At 36.7% G+C, this 23,441-nt stretch overlaps 1 protein-coding gene across 2 annotated transcripts in view; it reads left to right on the top strand.

Moving 5' to 3' along the window:
* The window catches only part of LOC106839162 (coiled-coil domain-containing protein 170-like), a 43,869-nt gene that overhangs the window by 4,275 nt on the left and 16,153 nt on the right, over window positions 1-23,441 (top strand). Inside the window, exons 2-4 of one of the 2 annotated variants that reach the window (XM_070513764.1) lie at window positions 8,494-8,622; window positions 17,839-18,095; window positions 23,163-23,298. In XM_070513764.1, coding sequence (XP_070369865.1) covers window positions 8,542-8,622; window positions 17,839-18,095; window positions 23,163-23,298 — 474 coding nt within the window. In that variant the 5' untranslated portion in view covers window positions 8,494-8,541. The remainder of the gene's footprint in view (window positions 1-8,493; window positions 8,623-17,838; window positions 18,096-23,162; window positions 23,299-23,441) is intronic. The other variant, XM_070513765.1, reaches the window with a different exon arrangement.

Raw genomic sequence — 23,441 nt, 5'->3', positions numbered from 1 at the left:
CAGCCCCTCTGGTGCACAGTTTCTAAATACTGCTTTTTGTCTCCCCAGAATATATTCCCTGATCTTAAAAGAGAAATCTTCATCTTATGGCTTGATAAAACATATGGGCATTAATTGGGAAGAGTCTTTCCTCTATTTCTTTTATTTTCACTTTAGAAAAGAAAGATTATACATAGAATTGAACAGGGTAGGGAAATGGATTTAAGGCAGTACTGAAGTTCTTGGGAAATTGAATTTATAAAAATTATAATGTGAGGTTACATTTTATGTTCCTCTGGGGCAGAAAAAGCACTATGGAGCACACGCTACATTATTAACTCATGTTAGACTTTTTATCTTTTGGCTGAATCTTGAGGGATACAGTAAACATTTCTGATAGACTTTGAAATTGACAATGAAGAAAATTTGCAGCTCAGGTGTCTAAAGATATAATTCACAACTAGCATTTAAGTATGATACTGAGTGCATTTATGTATATTGCAGGCTGTTTCAACCAGTTACAATTTAAAAGGTGTTTTGATACTATCTTTAGAAACTAGATCTGCCTCGTCTCCAAGCAACAGGTTCAGCAGGCTGCTCCTTCTGAGGTCTGGCTCAACTGTGAGAATCTGAAGTGGAACCTCCCGAAGACATTGCTGTTGATGCTAGGCACCATCATCCTCTCTTCCTGACTGCTCTATGCAAACTCCCCTTGGAAGCACCTTGGTTCACCATTACTAGATCTGCTTCATGCATTTTTTTATCTCCAGCATGGCGGGTCCTCTCCAGTTTTTAATGGATTCCACTGAGATCCAGGAAGGCTTGCTACTGGCCAAAGCAAAGGGTGCCAGAAGGCTAAGCCATTAGAAGTCAGGCATCTATCAGTTCATACATCTCAAAAAAATACCCTAGTGGTGAGTTGTACTCTGGCATTTATTTTTCTCCATTCTCAGAAGGTAGAGGTAAAACCATCTCCTGCACAGTTAAGAGTTGGAAGAAAGGAAAGTCCAGTTGTTGGCCCACTTGCCTGTGCTAGCACTGAATGTCTTTGCTAGTGAATTGGGCAAGACGACGTCAAATCCTCTCCCACTTCTTTTGATTCCTGGATTGACTCTAGAACAAGAAGCGGTGAAACATCTAAATCTAATGGAACCTCAAAGTGGATTTTACTTATTTTTATCTTTTTGGTGGTTCTGACATTTCACTGAGGCCCACAATCCCAAAACAAATAAAAATAGACTCTAAAGGGCCTCTGAGTTAATTTGATCCAACCCCACAGTTAGCTTGAGAGAAAAGAGAAAAAGATTTTCTTAAACCTGAAAAAAATGAAACACTAAAAAATAAGCAATATTTCAAATGAAAATTTATAAAAATTATAATCATCATCAGTTCATTTAATTTTATGTAACTAACTCTTGATCTTTTTTGTTAGACTGGCTCCTGAGCTAACAACTGTTGCCAATCTTTTTTTTTTTTTTTTTCCTGCTTTTTTCCTCCCTAAATCCCCCCAGTCCATAGTTGTATATTTTAGTTGTGAGGCCTTCTAGTTTTGGCATGTGGGACACCACCTCAGCACGGCCTAATGAGTGGTGCCATGTCTGCACCCAGGATCCAAACTGGCAAAACCCTGGGACACTGAAGCAGAGCGTGAGAACCACTTGGCCACGGGGCCGGCCCCAACTCTTGATCTTCTGTTGGCGGTTTTATGAGGCCATCAGTTTTTCAGTTACAGTTCTGTAATTTCTTACCCACTTTAGTTTCATAATCTAAAAGTTTATCAAAAATCTGTACTCTAGAGTGTCAGAGTCCTTTTCATGAATTTTTCTAAAGATGAAACACATCTGCAAAAACATTAGAGTAAGACAATAATTGTCTATAAATAACAAAACATTTAAAATGGCAATTAACAAAGACACTTGACCATTTTTGTGATGTATAACACTTTGAGATAACCAGAATTATGACTGATAACCAAGACAGATCAGAATTTTAGGAATGTTATATAATTTTTAAAACATTTATATTAATAACATTTACCCATATAATACCACCCAAGAAGGTTTATTATCACTTATTTGATAATGTTTTCCATGTAACTTAACGTACCAAATGAATCTAATAAGTTTAGTATCTTCCTCCTTATAGGAAGAGAGACCAAACCTCTCTGAGAAGTCTCAAGGGCCCTCTGAAAATCCCCAGAGAAACTTTGTTGCCTCTTCCAGGTCAAAAGAAAACCTTTATTCAGGATTTGAATATTTTTAGGGGGGAGGAAGCTTGTCAAAAATATCAAAAGGTTTTAAAACACTTGGTCAAATAGGAAACAATGTTCACTTATCCGTTCAAAGTGACAGCAAAAACAGTCAAGGGCAGACAGTTAAAATAGTCCATGGGGCCAGGCTGGTGGCACAGCAGTTAAGTGTGCACGTTCCACTTTGGTGGCTCAGGGTTTGCTGGTTTGGATCCCATGGACATGGCACTACTTGGCATGCCATGCTGTGGTAGGTGTCCCACATATAAAGTAGAGGAAGATGGGCATGATGTTAGCTCAGGGCCAGTTTTCCTCAGCAAAAAGAGGAGGATTGGCAGCAGTTAGCTCAGGGCTAATGTTCCTCAAAAATTAAAAAATATAATAGTCCAAAAAAAAACCTTAAGAGAGAGACCTGAGTCTTTTTGAACATAGGAAATTACTTCAATAAAATATAGATCTCTGTTTAGCTAAACTTATTTAAAGGTTTTAAAAAAAAGACCTTTTATAACCTCTTTATTAAGAACAGACTAAAATTCCAGGAAAATTATCCTTTTAAGAGAGAGAGAAACAAATTTTAACTTTTACACCAGCTTATTTTGACATTAAAACTCCTCTACTTAATTGAATTTATGTAGATTTCAGCCAACTTGACCATGTACACAATTCCTCAGTGTTTTACTTCCACAAATCTTCTGTCACTTTTACATTCAGAATCTGTCCCATGTCTTATTCCTTTTTTTCCTAGTACTTTAGGGTAAATTTATCTTTTTTAAGAAAACAAACAAAAATCTTTCCATTTTTTATACCTTTTTTCATTGAAAACATACATTTTACTTTCCTTGTATATAAACTTTTAGAAATATGTGCATTCTCATAGAAAATTTCTCAGCCTGGATAAAACGTGTATCAATAAACTTAAGTATCTTTCCATTTCTTTGAGATAAGAAACCAAAGGCAGATAAACTTATGCCCAGTAATCAATTTTTAGTATTTTATCTTATGTGGAAATGACCTAGGTACTCAGTAAATTTCTATCATTTAACTTAATTTAGTAAAATTCTAAAGTTTTAAGTTACCAAAAAAGATTTTGGAAGCTGTTTTTCAAGCGTATATGCCATAAAACATAATTATTGCACCCAAAAACTCTTATCCACTTTCATCTAAATCATTTGTTCCCAACAATCATGTTTAAATTACTCTCAAAAACTTCACGTGACATTAAAACAGTTAGCCACCATCTTAAGTTGTTTTAAGTACATACACCATAACACATAATTTATTGTTAAAAAGTTTCTCCAGGGGCCAGTCTTGTGGCCAAGTGGTTGAGTTTATGTGTTCCACTTCGGCAGCCCAGGGTTTTGCCGGTTTGGATCCTGGGCATGTACATGGCGCTGCTCATCAGGCCATGCTGAGGCAGCGTCCCACATAGCACAACCAGAAGGACCTACAAATAGAATATACAACTATGTGCTGAGGGGGTGGTTTGGAGAGAAGAAGAGGAAAAAAAAGATTGGCAACAGATGTTAGCTCAGGTGCCAATTTTTTTTTTAAAGTTTCTCCAAGAACTTTTATCCTTTTTTAATATCTATTTAGTTTACTTGTCCTTAACAATTATATTTAGGTCATCTTACAAAAACCTCATGAGACATCAAAAAAAATAAGCTATTATTTTAAGTTGTTACTTTTGCTGACAAATTTTGTAACAAAGATAACATGTCTGCATCATAACCAGTGTTGATAACTCTGAAAACATATTTATTTTAATCAAACCAACAAATTTAAACAGGCTTTCACTTACCAAAGATTATTTTATATCATGTTAAATACCTTTGTCTTTTAGAAGTTTCTGTATATTAATCAAAGACTGTATTACATTATGAGAGATTTTGAATCCTCTCTTTTAAGAGTGACACTTAATGTGGACTCATCTGAAACAGAGGTTCCCCAGAAGGGCCATTTGTTTTTTTTGTCATTGGCTTATAACTATAGGTCAACCAATCAGCCAAAGTTTTTCCCAAGGGGCTCTTAGGTGGAATAGATGTGGCACGTCCCATGTTGGCACTTTTTTCTTTAAAAAAGAAGAATGAACAAACACCAACCAAACACCAAACAAGCATGCTTTCCCAAAAACCCTCAGCCAGCAAATGGAAGCCAGAACAAAGAAACCAAAACCAGAAATGCTTCTAGTCCCACTTAGTCCATGTCCTACGCTCAGTGGCACCCAACAAATGAAGATATGCCTCACAGATCTTCCCAAATGAGCAAGGACAAAGGGACCTTGGTGAGCACACTGGGGAACTTACCCAGTCTGGCTGGGGTGTCATGACTTATACACAGAGGTGGACAGACACACAGATCCAGACACATAAAAAACAGACACCAGTGAACCAGTTCCCAGATTTAGGGTAGAAAGTTCTACAATTGTTCCCATTCCAAATGCATGCCCAGATGGCCGCTCCACAAACAGAGAGGGACCCCAGACAGCCCTGCCATAAATGGAAGGACCCCAGATGGAGGGGAAGGGAGTTCATGGGCATCCCTGAGGCAGCTTACCCTATTCCAGATTGAGTTCATCAACTCACCAGAAGCAAAAACAAACAAACAAATAAATCTAGAACCTGTTTCCTTGCCATAAGAAAATGTGCCTAGGGCCAGCAGTGCTGGGTCAGACAGAAAGTACTGGGGGCAGTCCCTAGGGCAAATCCCCCAGGCAGCTGCTGGACAGCTTCCCAGGAAATCCCAGTCAGCCTGGGGTTGCGGAGCCACAGGCAAGAGCCTCCTGGCTGGCTCGCCAAATTGTTACTGGCTTCAAACATAGGTTCTTTACCCATCACACAAGAGGGGCCAAATAAAAACTGGAATGCCAGGCATATGGCAAGGAAAGTGTTTTTATTTCAGGTGACATCAGCTGGGAAATGAGAGTGAGCCCTAAAATTCATCTCATCTCCCTGAAAGATGGGAGGCAAGGGGTTTTAAAGGTTGTGAGGAATGTGGCTGCTTGTAGGGAGGGTGAGCCTATGGCCTTGCTAGTTGGTGCTTTCCCACCAGTCTGCCTTTGGCCTTATGAGGCTACTTGCAGGGAGGGGGATGGCAAGATAAGGGAATCTGCAGGTGGATGCCCTTGGTTGTCTGTCTCCATGGTGGATGGTGGTTTCTGGTGCCAGAACCTGAGGAGTAAGCAGGAAAAGGGGATGGGTGCTTTTGGTTTTAACCCCACATATGCTGGATTTAATGTAGGGGAACTGATACCGGCAGGGCCAGTGTCACCACCACCCAGTTTCATAGAATGTTACCAGTACCTTAGAAGCTTCCTGTGTGCTCCTTCCTGATGGAATCCCTTTCCTCCCACTTAAACTTTAAAATAGTAGATATTTTAAATTTCCTATCAATCATTTCCTTGCTTCTCTTCCTAGTTTTATCATGTATATATTTATCCCTAATCAGTATTAATTTATCTTTTAAAAGTTTATATGAATGAAATTATACTGTTTTTATTATTTTGTGATCTGCTTCTTTTGCTTAGTGAGATTTATGTTGATGTACGTGCAATTATTCAGTAATTTCCATCATTTTGTAGTACTCTATTGTATGAATGTACCATAAGTTATTTATCCATTAAACTCTTATTTGACATATGGGCTGTTTTCAGTTTTTTGCTTTTTTGAATAATATTCATAATCTTTGCTTTTAACTGGAAAGTTTAGTACATTTACATTTACTGATATTACTGATTATTTGCATATATTTCTACCATCTTATTATGTTTATTCTATTTGTCTCATTTTTTTTCTGTTTTCTTTTACCCTCTTCTATTATGCCAAAAACTGATATGTTTTTGTTTTGTTGTGTTGTGTTTATTTTCTTTTTTCTCATTCCATTTTTTCCTTTCCTATTAATTCTGAAGTTATATGCTACATGGCTATTGTTTTAGTGGTTATATTAGGTATTTTAATATATGTACTTAACAAAGTTAACTGAAATCTTTATGTTACTCCTGAGAAACCTGAAGATTTTATAGTGCTTTAAGCTATTTTTCTTTTTTCTTTTTTCTTTTTTTTTGAGGAATATTAGCCCTGAGCTAATTGCTGCCAAACTTCCTCTTTTTGCTGAGGAAGACTGGCCCTGAGCTAACATCCATGCCCATCTTCCTCTACTTTCTATGTGGGATGCCTACCACAGCATGGCTTGCCAAGCGGTGCCATGTCTGCACCCCAGATCCAAACTGGTGAACCCCGGGCCACTGAAGCAGAGTGTGTGCACTTAACCACTGCACCACTGGGCCGGCCCCTAAACTATTTTTCTATTCTCAGTGTATATGCATTTTTTTGTCCTGTGTTGGTTCTCTCCTTTATTTTCAACCCCATAAATCAGATTTTTAAAATTAATTAATGCTTAAATAATAATGCTTACTTAAATATACCCACTTATTTACTACTTTTTAAATTCTATATTCTTTCTTGCACCTCAGATTTTATAAGTGCATTTTCTTTCTATGTGAAATGCATCCTTTAGAATTTTAAGTGTAAGCCTATTGGTGGTAAATTTCATTTTTGTTTGTCTAAAGTGTCTTGATTCTACTCTTAATATTAAAACATCATTTCATTCAGTATAAAATTCCAGATAGCAGTTACCGTATTTCCTTGATTTGAATAAATACTACTATTTTATTCACCATTATGAAATTTAAAAGTATGTTTCCAGCTAAACTGTCCACCAAGTGAAGTGGCATCAACTTTAAGTTGCACTCCAACTGCAGAAATGTGAAAATTTGTGCCCCTTAGAATCAATGAAGGAGGTTTTCGTTATACATTACAGACATCATTCTGCTGTTTTCTAGCTTCTGTGTTACTGTTGGGAAGTCACACAGTGTAATTGCTATTTCTTTGTAATTATCTGTCTTTTCCATTCGCTGCTTTTTAGATCTCTTTCTTTGATTTCTGCAGCTTCATTATGAGTGTGTAGGTAAAGATTCTTTTTATTGACTCTTCTTGGGATTTGCTAGACCACTTAGGATCTTTCAATAATTCTGTAAAATTCTCAGACATTATTCCTTCAAATAATGCTTCTTCCCCATTCTACCTTTGAAGAAATGCCTCATTCCCCTTTATACCCTTCTTGGACTCCAATTAGACATATTATCGATAGACCTTCTCATTTTTTCCTCTCTGTCTTTAAACTCTTTTTCATATTTACCGTTTATTTTTTCCTATATGCTGTCTTCTTGATAATTCATTCATATTTATATTTAAGTTCACTCATTCTTCAGCTAGGTCTAATCTGCTTTTTAGTGTGTCCATTCAATTTTAAAATTAAAATTATTATAGTTTTCATTTCTAGAAGTCTTATTTGGTTGTTTTCCCGATATGATTATTCTTTGTAGTCTCTTGCAACATCCATATTTTGAAAGTTCTCTATTTCTTTAAACATTATACATAGCTATTTTGTATTTTCTTGTGCATCTTTGCTCTTAGTATCTTGGTAAGTATAAAATTTTTTAACTTCATAACTTTAGAAAAATATATATTTAGTTCTTTTAGTACATTAAGCTGCATGTGATACATTTATATACTTTTTAGAGATTTAGTTTAATAGATTTTTCTTGATTTTATTTGAATCATATAAACTTTGTTCTTATTGAAAGTTTATACTGATTACAATTTAGAACATCACACAACCTTTTGACGATAGGAGGAGTTATTGTAATACAGGTAAATACTCCCTAATTTTTGCCCTCAATATAGGTGTGGAAGAAACACAAAGTTGATGTTGATTTTTTGAAATCAGATTTTTAAAAAAATCAGTTTGTGTGAGGAATTGATTTGTAACCAAAAATAAAACAAATACTGGTAAATCCTTCATTGATGACCTTCTGTTAATAGTTCAAGTTTTTATAAAGATTTTATTAAATTTCTCCAGACATTTACGAATTAAAATTTCCCCAGACATTTTCTATCTGTTTTTTTGATTCCTGTACACTCAGTAATAATGTCTATTTAGATGTACTTCATTTACTTATGGCTGGTGTTATAAATAAATTGTCAGGTAAGAACTCGTAGAAAAATGTAAAGTAGCCTTTTAGATCAACACATAACTTGCAATTTTCCTGAGACCTCTTGTATTTGTTAGAGTAGCACCTCAAAATGGATATTTTAAAGTTGTATTCTATTTAGAGCTACTTATTTTAGTTTGTATGGGCCAGAGAACACTGTGGATTTTCACGGATAGGGTACATATTTGATTAATTAATTTGCAATTTCTCTTTGTAGGCTTGTTTTGATCCACCTCTTGAAGTGGTTCCCACCAAGAACCCAATCATGCACAACAAGAAGGCAGGTGACCCAGTCCGGCCTGACCTTGCTAGTTTGTTGGTGAAAAACAAGAATCTTTTGGCTGAGGTATATGGATTATCTGAAAATAAAATACTACGGGAAATTATATCCTCTGTAAAAGTATGGAGAGAAAGATTCTGATAAAGGGCTCAAAAGTGTTATCTTAACTCAGTTTTGCTTTTTTCTCAATGCTGAATTCTCTCATCACTGAGGAGCACTAGTTTAGACCCAAATCTGTCTTTGCCAGAGAAATCCGCTTGAAGATGGTACATAGTTAAGTGCTTTTGAGTTGACTATTGAATGCTGTAGTGTTAGAACATTGCTTAAGAACTGCCATGCTCAAAATTTATGTAATCATAAAAATAGTTACATGGATTAAACTTTTTTTTTTCTGCTTTTTCTCCCCATGTCCCCCCAGTCCATAGTTGTATATTTTAGTTGTGGGTCTTCTGGTTGTGGCATGTGGGACACCGCCTCAGCGTGGCCTGACAAGCGGTGCCATGTCCGTGTCCAGGATCCGAACCACTGAAACCCTGGGCCGCCAAAGCAGAGGGAGCGAACTTAACCACTAGGCCACAGGGCCGGCCCCAGATTAAGCATTTTTTAACGGAAAGGATGAGTTCCATTTTCAATATAACACCAAGTGGCAAATATCCACTAATCTTCTTTAAGACTTGAAACATCTGAATAACAAAACAGATGAAAAGAAAGAAACCCAGTTTGTAGGAAATGCCTGACTTTTACTGCCTGTGATGAACTAGATGTTACCGAACCTGAAGTGAGTTCGCTCACCCGTTGCGCTGCAAGCCAATCTCTGACACGGGGCGTGGTGGAAGAAAGTAGGAATTTTATTTTTGCACAGCGCTGAGCAAGAAGAGAGGGCAGCTAGAGCTGAAATCCCAAACTCCCTGAAAAGCTAAAAGGAAGGGTTTTTATTTGGGGTTTTAGGTAGGGGAGGGGGAGCATATGGCCTTGCTGGTCGGAGCTTTCCCACCAGCCTGTCTTTGGCCTTGAGAAACTTGCAGAGAGGAGGGAGCTCATGACCTTGCTGGTCAGCAGCTTTCCCACCAGCCTGTATCTCTATGCGGGAGGAGATAGTCCAGGTGCTTGTCCTTGACGGTGTCTGTCTCCATGGAGGATAGTGGATTTGGGAGCCAGGAAGCCAGAGAGTAAGCAGGGAACGAGTGTTTTGGTTTTAACCCCATATATGCTGGGTTTAATGTGGGGAAACTGATATCAGGGTTGATATCATAGAGAGTACTTGTAGGAATGCCTTAGTTGAACCCAAGTACCCTCAGTATATTTGCTGCAAGAGATGGTCTTATAGGTAACCTTGGCTGGAAGCCCAAAGGCCATTGTCATTGTTAATGGTACTATGATGTGGCTGTTTGTGTCTGTACTACCTCTATGGTTACCTTTAGGTAAAATGCTCTGAATGCTTATATTCTGGGACACTGACCAGCCCTCTGAATAAGTAACTATCTGTGGTGTCTATATCAGTTTGTGTTATTTTGCTGGGACCGCTGTAACAAAATACCACAGACTGGATGGCCTAAACAACAGAAATTTATCTTCTCAGGGGCTGGCCCCGTGGCCGAGTGGTTAAGTTCGGGCACTCTGCTTTGGCAGCCCAGATTTTCACCAGTTCAGATCCTGGGGACAGATCTAACACCACTCATCAAGCCATGCTGAGGCAATGTCCCACATGCCACAACTAGAAGGATCCACAACCAAAATATACAACTATCTACTAGGAGGCTTTGCGGGGAAGGAAAAATAAAAAATAAAATAAATAAAATCTTTAAAAGTGAAAAAAAAAAAAAAAGAAATTTATCTTCTCACAGTTCTGGAGGCTAGAAGTCCAGGACGAGGTATTGTGTCAGCAGGGTTAGTTTCTTCTGCTTTTGTTTTAAAAAATTTTTTTCCTGCTTTATTACCACATAATTGATATATTGTGTAAGTGTATGGTGTACAATTTGATATATATATATATTGTGAAATGATTAGCACAGTAAGGTTAATTAATACCTCATCCCCTTACGTAATTACCTTTTTGCGTGTGTGGTGAGAAGGTTGGTTTCTTCTGAGGCCTCTCTCCTTGTTTGTAGATGGCCGTCTGTTGTCTGTGTTTTTCACATGGTCTTCCCTCTAACTGTCTGTGTCCAGATTTCCTCCTCTTATAAGAACATCAGCCGTATTGGGTTATGGTCCATCCTAAAGATCTCGTTTTAACTTAATTCCCTCTTTAAAGACCCTATCCTCAAATACAGTCACATTCTGAGGTCTTGGGGGTTAGGAATTCAACACAGGAAGTGTGAGGGGACACAACTAGAGTTGCCTTATTCCTTGGGGCCTCTTTTCTGCCCAGGGCCTCATTAAAGTTCTTTTCTGCTATTTCATCTATCAATAGCCCGATTACAGTTTTCATTTAACATGTATAAATATAGTTATAGATATGTAGATAAATATATATATTTCTGGAAATTTTATTTATGCTAATATTTTTTCTCTTTTAGCATAGAGAGGTAAATAGAGGTTAAATTTAAATGAAGTTTACGTAGACACAATAAATCTTATGACACTTTGGAGAGATTTCTTAATTTGTCTTTCCTTTCAAAAAAAATGTGATGCCAATCCCTGAAAACTGTACAACTTTACTATGGATAGTAAAGTTCTTCTCCACAGCAAAATTTACTACTAATACTTCCAAAGTTTGGAATTTTTGGTAAATCAGATTTGGATTAGATTAAGGTTTATGTCTATGCCTAATTCATAAAAAACCTTTTAAACCAAATTGTCAAAAAAGATAGCTTTTAAATCTTATTTAAAGAAAATATGTAAGCTATTTTAAAGAATTTCAAAGTGCTTTTTAAAAGCAATTCTCTACATGTCCATAGATCTTTTGGTAACTGTAAATATTTTTAATCTACTTATCAAACCAGATATCTGAAAGGCTCTGCAAGGTCTCATTTTGACTTGGCTTTAGATGCTCTATGTATTAAAAGTATGCCATGGCTCATATTGGCATTCTCTGAATTTATAACACTTAGTGACTGTTACTGCATGGTTTCCCTGGGTTGAAGTTACTTTTTAAAAAAAGTCTAGCGATTTCAACAGAATACCTTCAGCATGAGTCATCTTTCACTTTTCCAGTAACCTATTATCTAATCCCACACAAGCACAATTGTCTTGATAAGACGGTCTTTCTCTTCACTGCATGCATTTAAAATTTTTTGTTATAATTAACTTTATCTCGTTGTGGGACATACAGAAATAATTATCATGTGTTTCTGCCCAATAATGGAGAAACAGGTGCAGGAGAGCTATATTTAGGAAAAGCCAGATATAGAAAGGATAAATATTAAAGTATTCAGTTGGTGATTGTGTTGTCTAGTTTAGGCAATATGATATTGAGCTAAAACTCTTGCATAGTGCTAAGATGGGTTACTATAGAAATAAACATGAGTTAAACAACTTGTAAAAAACTGTTACTGATAATATGTATAATAAGGCCTGGTGTCTTAAATTTAAGATAAATTTAACGTGTCTTGCCAGTACTGTTTGGTTTGTTATTTGTGAGGGCAATATGACTGTTTTTGCAGATAAGATGTTTTTCTTCCCTTAGCATAGTAATAAGGCAAATAGTAGAAACCTGGTAGCTGCAGCCAGCTCTGGAGGGGGCAAATAGAGGCAATATAAATTTTGCAGCTAAAGAAAAATATATCAGAACCAATTATTATTAATTTAATTGAAATTTTCATTGAGATAATTGCAGATTCACTTTCACTTTTAAGAAATAACAGAGAGATCCATCATACACTTTGCCCACTTTCTCCCAAAAGTCAAGTTTTGCAAAACTATGGTATAACGTAACAGCCTAAATATTGATATTGATACAATACAATCCACCAATTTTATTCAGATTTCCCCAGTTTTACTTGTACTCATTTGTGTGTTTGTGTGTACTAAGTTCTAAACAATTAGTCAAGATACTGAACAGTTAGTTTCAATACCACAAAGATCCTTTCCGTTGCCATTTCGTATCCACACCCACTTCCTTCCCACCCTCAACCCCTGGTGACCACTAATCTCTCCTCCATTTCTAAAATGCTATCATATCAAAAATGTTATATACTCAAAAAGCTAAACATAAGACTTACCATATGACCCAGCAATCCCACTTCTGTGTAGATATACAAGAGAATTGAAAATATATATTCAATAAAAACTTGTAAATGAAGATTCATAGCAGCCTTATTCATAAAGCCAAAAAGTAGACACAACCCACATGTCCATCAGCTGATCAGTGGATAGGCAAAATGTGGTAATCCATACAGTAGAATATTATTCAGCCATAAAAAGGAATGTAGTACTGATTCATGCTACAACATTGATGAACCTTGAAAACACGCTCAGTGAAAAGAAACCAGTCCACAAGAGGCAACATACTACATGATTCCATTCATATGAAATGTCTAGAATTGGTTAATCTATAGAAACAGAGAGTAGATTAGTGGTTATCAGGGGCTGAGAGAGGAGGGGAGAATGTGGAGTGACTGCTAATTGTTATAGGGTTATTTTAGGGTATAATGAAAATGTTCTGGAATTAGATCATGGTGATGATCAAAATTTGGGTTTCTTTGCCATAAAAAATAATGCAGGAGTATTTTAAAATATTAGAGTTTGCATATCACTGTTCAAATGGAGGAAGTAAAAAGCTGGAACTGGCAAGTCCTCTGGAAGACTAATGGACAAAGTTTGGTCATTAAGAGGAAAATTAAACTAGATATAGAAATCAATATTGTGTGAGTCTGAGATGTATGCTACCTTAGGTATTTTTCAAGAAACATTATCTTAACAATATCCTAACAATAGGGTAACTAAAACTGAGATCTTAAAACATAGTTCTTATATCAGAGTACGGGGCAATGGCGCCACTGCCTCACACAGCTCCAGGGGATATTTGTTATTTTTATGGGATCTTAGGTGAATGGTAACCACTGCAGTCCAGAGAACGCCTCGGCTTACTGGTTAAAATAATGAAGGACTTTTTAAAATTATTGTGATTTTCAGAAGTTGGGATCCTTTGGATAGAATGGAGTTTCAATTCAACATTTGTTGAGGTTCTGCCATGTGAAAAGTACTGAAATAAGGTACTTGGGAGGTGAGGACAGAAAAATAAATGAACCGTGATTCTCATCCACAAGAAAATTAGAAAGTGGGGAAAGAGAGACATAAACAATGAAGGGAAATACCAGGTAAGCTCCATGAGCATGGGCTTCTTGGAGATAGTGGCAGCTACGGGGAAACTCGAAGGACATAAAGGATTTTACAGAGGTTGAAAATAGGGGTGTAGAATTGCACACATGGGTTGGAGTCAATGAAAGAAGCTCCAATAACATGAATAACATGCTTTATAAGTTTGAGATCAATGGGGATTTGATGAGGAGTGATATTACATGATGTGAAATGACAACTGAGAGCAAAGTAGTTATCCTTTGCTTCTGTCCTTGGAAGAATTTGTCCATACCACTATTATTGTACCTGTTAAGGTATATTCTAATTAATTTGTTTTCAAATTGGTCTCCCTTGTGAGCTGAGAAAATTTTGAGAGCTTTTCATCTTCTTAGGATCCCCAGAGCAATGCCTGGAACATAGAAGACACTAAAGGCTTGCTGATCAAATGAATAGTGGCTCAGAGAGGGGCTAGTCTCTGATTGGAGGCAAGAAGACCAAGTAGGAGGTCTTGTAACAAAAAGTGCATGAGATGGACAATGAGGCCCTGAGACAAGACAGAGGCAGCAGGCATAGGGAGAAAGGGGTAGATATGAGAGACATATTAGCGGAAAAATTAACAGATTTAGTGACTTGAGGGGGAGGATAAAAAAAGGGTGAATCAAAAAATGACTCTGACCTAATTAACATGTTTTTACAAAAATATAAATGAATTTTAAAGTTTCCAGGTTTAAAACATTTGATCTTGTTATTAAAATGTATTTTCTAAATGGATCTTTCATAGAATATTTAACCCATTATTTTAAGTAAATTAATTTATGGTTAAATTACTAGGTCTGAAATAGGATCTGATTTGCAATACGCAGACTGAGGGATGAAGCAAATCACGTATTTTGATAATAAGTAGAAATCCACAATGAATGTCTGGAGGGGAGGAGTGGACATGCTCACAAAATGCTATGACAGAATAGCACCTTTACAACTGCTAACACAAGGAGTCAAAGTTTCACTTGTGTGAAAAGTAAGAAGGGGGAAAATGTCTGACTGACCCTAGAGTTTAGCACAAGTTTAAAAAATTGAAAGCATTTTATTATCAACTAGTGACAGTGAGTCCTCTTAACTAATCACGCCTTTTCTCTAGGGAGAATTTGTTAAATTTATTATATCACTAATGGTTGTATTCCATTCTTAGAAGTTTTAGGTTAATGATGCCGTAATTGTTTTTTTTAAGGACTCCATCCCTACTTCAGACTGCAAAACTGATTTCTCTTAAGAATTTTGTCAGAATGTTCTAAAAAGCCCAACTTCAGACTATAAGCCATTTACCGTTTCCATTTCCTCTATAGTAGGAAGGCTGTAATTATCCTATTAGAATTGCTTGAGGGTCAAGACTATAGAGCAGCTTTTAATATGCATATTTTGGGGGAAATGGAGCAATATTTTAAAAAGAAGATTGGTCTGTGCTGGAAATGGAATAAAAAGCACTCTAAATAATGAAGTCACTGCAACCCTGCAGACTTATGGGGCTGGCCAAGAAGTGTTCACTGAATTCTGAAGACTCTTCTTCACCCTGGGAAGTTTCATCTGGCTTCCAAACTGTAAGATACATTGTTTTTCAAAACCACATTTACATCTGTTATGGTCATTTAAAGAAAAAACCCTCACAATATAGGATTTGTCATATCTAGTTTAGCTCTGTTCCTTAATACCGGCACTGGGAAAGCCACCACGCAAGAGAAAAAGAATCTTAGTGGAAGACTGGAAAGAAGTAATCAGGAATGGAGAGAAAAAGGAGACTCAGTTCCATGAAAGCCAAGGAGGGAAAGTTGTGAAGGAGTGGATCAGTCCTGGAGTCACTGCAGAAGGCAGAAACCACTCTAAGTATTTCAAACAGAAGAGAATTAAGTATATACAAAATGATTGGGAGGTCTGGGTGTGGGGGTCAGGGCCAGCATTGGATGAATGCGTTCAAGGGCACCATTTAGATGAGATCCTAAGGTCAGGAAGTTGCTGCTACTGGCCTTGAGCCTTTATTGCACAGCCAAGTCTGCCTCTCAACCTGCATAAAGCTGGTAACCAGGTAATGATATGTTTTTTCTGGCCCCCTCTTTGACCTTGCTTACTAGCAGAAATAGCAGTGGGAAGATGGCTTCTTCTCTAGTCTAAATTTCATGGGAATGCATCTCTTTGATGCCCCCCAATTTGCATATAGCCTGGCTCTCAAAGTGTAGCTCCCCAGACCAGCAATATGAACATCACCTGGAAACTTGGTAGAAATACAGATTCTCAGGCCCCACGTCAAACTACAAACTCTGGGGGTCGATCCAGCAATCTGTTTTGTTGTTTTGTGTGTGTGAGGAAGATTGGACCTGAGCTAACATCTGTCGCCAATCTTCCTTTTTGCCTGAGGAAGATTGTCGCTGAACTAACATCTGTGCCAATCTTCCTCTATTTTATATGTGGGATGTCACCACAGCATGGCTGGATGAGCAGTGCTAGGTCCAATCCTGGGATCCGAACCTGCGAACCCAGGGTGCCAAAGCAGAGCTTGCAAACTTAAGCATTACACCACCAGGCCAGCCCCCAACAATCTGTTTTTTTAACAAGCCCCCCGGTGATTCTCATGTATTCTACCGTTTAAGAAACACTGGCCTACAGAATTCCAGCCTACAACAAGGGAGTCTGGAAAATAAAGTTTTATTTCTAGTTCTGCGGAACAAGAAGACATCACAGGGGTAGGAATGGATACCAAGTGCCAATGATCGTATCTGGCAAAAGATATGCCATTTGCCTATGACTAGATGAGCAGTGTATAGGTCTGTGCCTAGGATCTAAGCCTGCGGACTCCAGGCTGCCAAAGCGGAGCGCATGAACTTAACCACTATGCCACCTGGAGGCCCCGGAGTGTGTGTTTTTAATAGCAAGGTAATAAAAAAAAATACATAAAGGTATGTGTTGAGAACAGGTAAAATTCATTTCATTGTTTTAATTTCACAGAATTTTTTAGACATAGGAAAAAAACACCTTATACACATACTGGACTAGAAATTTAGTTTAAATGCTTGGTCTTCATAGTGCCTTTGCTGCTAGGAATTACAGCATTTCTAAGTAATGCAAATTTTTTCAACAGCAAAATATTCCCGACGTTTTTCTGGTTAAAAGCTAATGATCTTTTATAATGTCAAATCAGATTTGCCCTTTTTTCCCTACTCTCTTACTAGATCATCAGGCTCATAAACAGCCTGTTAAGAAATTTGAACAAATTAGCCTAAAAGTTAAAAGTTAATTGACTCCTGAATGTTAGCAATACCTCAATTTTATTCATCTAGTGAACTTTCTTCACTTATCAGGCAGAAGAGAAGAGATTTTTTTAAGTGCTACCCAAAGATAAATAAATCACTCACCTCATGACAGCTGTGCCCCCTTGTCTCTCCAATCCTTTTGTCTTTTCCTCCAACAGCAGCCTGCTGGCTCTCTTGTGTGGCTCCCCTCTCACAAGCCATCACTCTTGCTTCTCTTCATAACTTTATGATCTCTTCTTTCCTTTATTTGCCTTAAAAATATTTATAATCAGTTTAAGCCTCACTCTTTCTCCTGACTCTCCTCTCCACCGATTTCTCTAACTAGCACAGATAAGCACAGGAACCACCAGGTGGCATAAACATAGGCCGCTCTTTAGAAGAGAGGCCTGTGAACACACTCCCCTCAACAACACATCGTAAAGCAAAACATCTATGGCCAAAGCATCACGCATTTCTTTTCTGCTAGGAATTATAGAATACATTATTGATATAATTTACTCTGGTAACAAGATTTAAACCATTTTAATGTTGATGAGAATAAATCACTTATTCCAAACTCTGCGTGTCAATTTGATATGATTTTTAAAATGTATTTAACATTGGAATATACTGTTAGGTGATTGGAAAGGCTGCATTTTATTGTGTAATAATGTATAACTTAATTACCTATAATCACTTAGAATCATGAATTTTCTAAAACCAAAATTATAAATGATTTTAAGTAACACTTTCCCTTTCTCATTAGCTAAGAAATCTTCAAAACAAACTTTTCATAAAAGAAACGTCATTGCAAGAGTTGAAGAGTGAATTAGAAAGTTATAAAGAAAATAATGTGCAACAGTCATTCCAGATAATGTCCCTGAAAGATGATATCAAGGACCTACATGAACTTATTGCTTCTCTAACCAGAATTAAATCTTTGAAAAACACCAATATTCAGAATCTTGAAAGAGGCAACTGGGATCTAATTGAAAGAATTTTAGAACTAGAAAACCATCTAAGGTGGGAAATTTTCTAGTTTTTTTAAATGTGTCGTTTGTCATAGGCTTGCAAATAGTATATGAACTCTGTATGCCTGATTGATCACAGAATTTACATCTAGTAGAATTTCACATAATACCTGACTCAAAATTATTATATTTTTGAAAAACACTTTTATTGAGATATTTCACATACCATTAAAATTCACCCCAGTAAAGTGTACAATTTTGTAGTTTTTAGTGTATTCACAAAGTTGTGCAGTCATCACCACTATCTAATTCCAGAACATTTTCATCATCCCCTAAAGAAACCACGTGCCCATTAACAGTTACTCCCTATTCCACTCTCTCCAGTCTCTGATAATCACCAATCCACTCTTCTTTCACTACAGACTTGCCTTTTCTGGACATTTCATATGAATGCAATCATACAATATATGGCCTCTGTGTCTGAATTTTTTCATTTAGCACAATATTTTCAAGATTCATCCATGTTGTAGCATGAATTTGTACTTCATTCCTTTTTATGGCTGAATAATATTCCATTATATGCACTTACCACATTTTGTTTATCAATTGATGGACTTTGGGTTGTTTCCTTTTTTGGAGGGGGGTCTTTAGGAATAATGTTGCTATCAACATTCTTGTATGAGCTTTTATATGACTGTATGTTTCACATCTTTTGGGTATATGCCTTAGGAGTAGAATTGCTGGGTCATAAAGTAACTCTGTGTTTAACCTTTTGAGATTACTTTTGAGGAACTTCTAGGCTGTTTTCCAAGGCAGTTGTACCATTTTACATTCCCACCAGCACTGTTTGAGAATTCCAATTTCTCCACATCCTCACCAACACTTGTTGTTGTTCATCTTTTTTATTATAGCCATTCTAGTGGATATGAAATGGTACCTCACTGTGATTTTAATTTGCTTTTCCATAACGACTAAAGATGTTGAGCATCTTTTCATGCGCTTAGTGGCCATTTGTATATCTTTGTAGAAATATCTATTCAAATCTGTTGTCCGTTTTTAAATTGGGTTTTTTGGTTTTTTATTGATTTTTTAATTATTATTGAAGTGTTCTTAATATATTCTGGATACTAGACCCTTATCAGATATGATTTGCCAATATTTTCTCCCATCTGTGGGTTGTCTTTTCACTTTCTTAACGGTGTCCTTTGAAGCACAAAATTTTTAAACTTTGATGAAGTTTTTGTTTTTTTTGTCATGTGTCTTTGGTGTTATATTTAAGAAACCTTTGCCTAATCCAAGGTCACAATGATTTACATGCATTTTTTAAAAAAGAGTTATAGTTTTAGCACCTAAGTTTATGTCTTTGATTCATTTCAACTACTTTTTGTATATGTTGTGAGTTAGGGGTCCAAATTCATTCTTTTTCATATGAAGACTCGCTAGTCATCCCAGCACCTCTTGCTGAAAAGACTATTCTTTCGGGGCTGGCCCCGTGGCTGAGTGGTTAAGTTCGCGCTCTCTGCTGCAGGCGGCCCAGTGTTTCGTTGGTTCGAATCCTGGGCGCGGACATGGCACTGCTCATCAAACCACGCTGAGGCAGCATCCCACATGCCACAACTAGAAGGACCCACAACGAAGAATATACAACTATGTACCGGAGGGCTTTGGGGAGAAAAAGAAAAAAAATAAAATCTAAAAAAAAAAGACTGTTCTTTCTCCCAGTGAGTTGTCTTGGCAATCTTGCAAAAAAAATCAATTGACCATAAATGTATGGGTTTAATTCTGGACTCTCAATTCTATTCCATGGGTCAGTATGTCTGTCCTTAGGCCAGTACCACACCATCTTGATTATTGAAGCTTTATAGTCAGCTTTGACGTGTGAGTCCTCCAACTTTTCTTCTTTTTCAAGATTGTTTTAGCTATTCTGGGTCCCTTGCCTTTCCATATAAATTTTGAGATCAGCTTATCAATTTCTGTAAAAAAAAGGCAGCTGAGATCTTGATAGGGATTGTGTTGAATTCGTAGATCAGTTTGGGGAGTATTGCCACCTTATATTAAATCTTCCAATTCATGAACATGGCATGTCTTTCCACTCATTTAGGTCATCTTTGATTTCTTTCAACAATATTTAGCTTTCAGTATACAAGTATTACATTTCTTTTGTTAAATTTATTTCTAAGTATTTTTTTAGTACATTGGAAATGGAACTGTTACCTTAATTTCACTTTGGATTGTTCATTTTTAGGGAATAAAAATATAATTGATCTTTGTATATCGATCTTGCATCCTGCAGACTTGCTGAACTTGTTTATTAGCTCTAATAGTTTTTTGTGGATTCCTCAGGATTTTCTCTATAGAAGACCATGTCATCTGAGAAGAGATTTACTTTTCCTTTCTAATCTGGAAGCTTTTAATTTATTTTTCTTGCCTAATTGCCTTGGTTCAAACCTCCAGTACAATGCTGAATGGAAGTGGTAAGAAACCAACATCCTTGTTTCGTTCTTGATCTTAGGGAGAAAGCTTTCAGTCTTTCATCATTAAGTATGATGTTAGCTATGGGTTTTTTGTAGAAGCCCTTTATCAGTTGAGGAAATTCCCTTCTATTCCTAGTTTGTCGAGTGTTTTTATCATGAAGGTGTATTGAATTTTGTCAAATACCTTTTCCCGCACCTATTGGGATGATCATGTGGTTTTGTCCTTTCTACAATTTGTTATTCTTAGATTTGTGGTTACTTAGTTGTTATGCAGAGAGAGGAGATATTTGATCATGTGCCCTTGGTTGAGAGGAGGAGAAACAAAGTCATTAATTTTCCCTCTTATAATATTAATATTTAAGAAAGTCACACAATATGAAAAGCTATTGTATTCAGAGTTGATATTGGTGTAGCCTGTTCCTATTCTACATTGGTTAGTGTATATCATCTCAGTTGATAGGTTGAAATTTCTTCTGGGGCTTGTGTTTCCCAAATCACTTTTAAAAAGAAAACATATAGGAGCTTGAAACTAAGTAATAAAGCAAAGCTCTAGTCAGATTCAGAAATTAGTTAAAACAAAAGACCAGCAAGAGGGAGAGTGGGATTTATTTTTTTTCTGGTTGTGCAGTGTCTGAAGAAAGAAGACTGACCAAGTTCAAGTGAAGCACTGATTAAAAGCAATTCATCATCCAAATAAATATCTTCTCAGGGATAAGCTGCCTCCTGAAGTTGGTCTATAGTTTGACCCGTAACAGCTGACCGTGCATTGCAGACTCGTCAACACAGTTTTGAATACAGCTGCAGAGTGAGCCACTATGGACTTTTCGCTTTTGTTTTGTCTTTGGTGCCAATGAGAAAGGTGCTTGAATGGCATGCCATACATTTTTTTTCGTCTTTCTGTCAGTGTTGACGGGGCAGAGAAGGACTGGAAGCAGCTCCTATGGAGCAGGCTCTGGAGGAGACTCAGGACAAGGATTGTTCTTAGGCAATATCTGGCCCCCAGTCCCTTCAGCTGCCTTCTCTTTGCAGTCAGAGCAGTTGGGAATAAAGTTTCAGGCCCAGCACTTTTTCCTTTTGTTCTGTTGGTTACTGAAAGAGGCTTTTTTAAATCTCTAATTAAGATTGCGGATTTGTGTTTCTCACTTTTAGTTCAGCTGTTGCTTTAAATATTGTGGAACTATTTGCATTCTAATTTAGCATTTTTATACTTTCTGTTGAATTGTCACTTTTATTATTATGAAATGCCCCTCTTTTTTTTAAGATTTTATTTTTCCTTTTTCTCCCTAAAGCCTCCCAGTACATAGTTGTGTATGTTTAGTTCTGAGTCCTTCTAGTTCTAGTTGTGGCATGTGGGATGCCATCTCAGCATGGCTTGATAAGCAGTGCCATGTCCGTGCCCAGGATTTGAAACAGCAAAACCCTGGGCCGCCGAAGCAGAGTGCATGAACTTAACCTCTCGGCCAATGGGCCAGCCCCGAAATGTCCCTCTTTATATACTTGTTTCTTTAATGTCTACTTTGATTTTAACATAGCTACACCGTTAACATTTTTTCACTCATGATGTATCTTTTCTGTTAGTTTACGTTTCTGTGTCCTTATGTTTAAAGTATATCTCTTGCAAAATGCTTAGTATTAGCTTTTATTTTTTTAAATCCAATCTGATAGTCTTCTCTTTTAATTGAAAGATTTAGACCATGTATCTCTAATTACTGAAACTGTTGGATTTAAGTCTACCATATGGTTACTTATAATCTGATTATGATGTGTCTTGGTGTGGCTTTCTTTATATCTATCCTGCTTAGGATTTGCAGAAATTATCGAGTCTATCAACTGATGTCTTTTATCAGGTTTGGATAATTCTTGGGAATTAGTTTTTCAAATATTGCTTCTATCCCATTCTGTCTCTACTCTCATTCTACGGTTACAATTACAGGTATCTATGAGCTTTGGATTGTGTCCTACATGCCTCAAATATAATTTTTTGAATTAAATTTTCTCTTTAGATGATTCAGATAATTTCTTTTGACTTGACTCAAATTCACTAATTCTGTAGATGCAATTCTTAGACAGAAAAGAACATAAAACACTTGGCAGATGGACTGAAACTTTAACCTAGCTTCAAGGTAGAAAATATTACCAATACCTAGCAATTGGTAATCAAAACAAGAACCAAATAACTAGCTGTTTGTATATTTGATAATAAAACAAGTTTTTACGTATGCTATTCTCTGTGACTGTATCATTATTTCTAATTCCTTTTCCCTTCATTGAATCCCAGTTGAAGAGCCCAGTCAAGTGGGAGTGCTGGTATCCATGTGGAACCTCCTGATCATCACAATAATACCACAGTGGCAAACAGATAGTCATACTCAAATTTCCCCTTGGAAAGGATGGTTTCAAAATTGACCTTCCTCAGGGGAACTACTACAGGACTTCACACTGGATTATTTTTCTCTCCATTTATCTGCCAGTTCTAGTCTCTCCCTAAAAATAGCTGGGTAACTGCATAGCTATTTTCAAAAGAAATGCATTTTTATTTGATAAACATATTTAGTATATTTTAAATGTGGGATGCTTCTTTTCATTTTTCAATTGAAGTTTGAAAATTGATTCATGATATTGTTACCTACTGATATTTTACACAGAGTACATCTGGTTGAAAGAGAAAAGGCAGAGCGAAAAGCAGACCTTTTGGAGAAAAAGTTAGCAAATGCTAACAGATTCACCCCTTGTATGAACATAAAAGGACAAGGAAATTCCTTGGATAGTTTCACGATGAAGGTGAGAATAAATTTTGATTGATTTTTGAAGAAACGAGATTTTTATTAGCTTGTGTTACTCCAGGAGATAACTGGCAAATTTGGTTTGTTGGTTCTCTTCTTATGGAGGATCAAAGGAAGCAGCACAGCGTGGTTGGCTGGAAA

Source organism: Equus asinus, chromosome 7, assembly GCF_041296235.1.
Source record: "Equus asinus isolate D_3611 breed Donkey chromosome 7, EquAss-T2T_v2, whole genome shotgun sequence".
Classification (NCBI taxonomy): Eukaryota; Metazoa; Chordata; class Mammalia; order Perissodactyla; family Equidae; genus Equus; species Equus asinus.
This window is presented reverse-complemented; position numbering and strand designations above follow the sequence as displayed.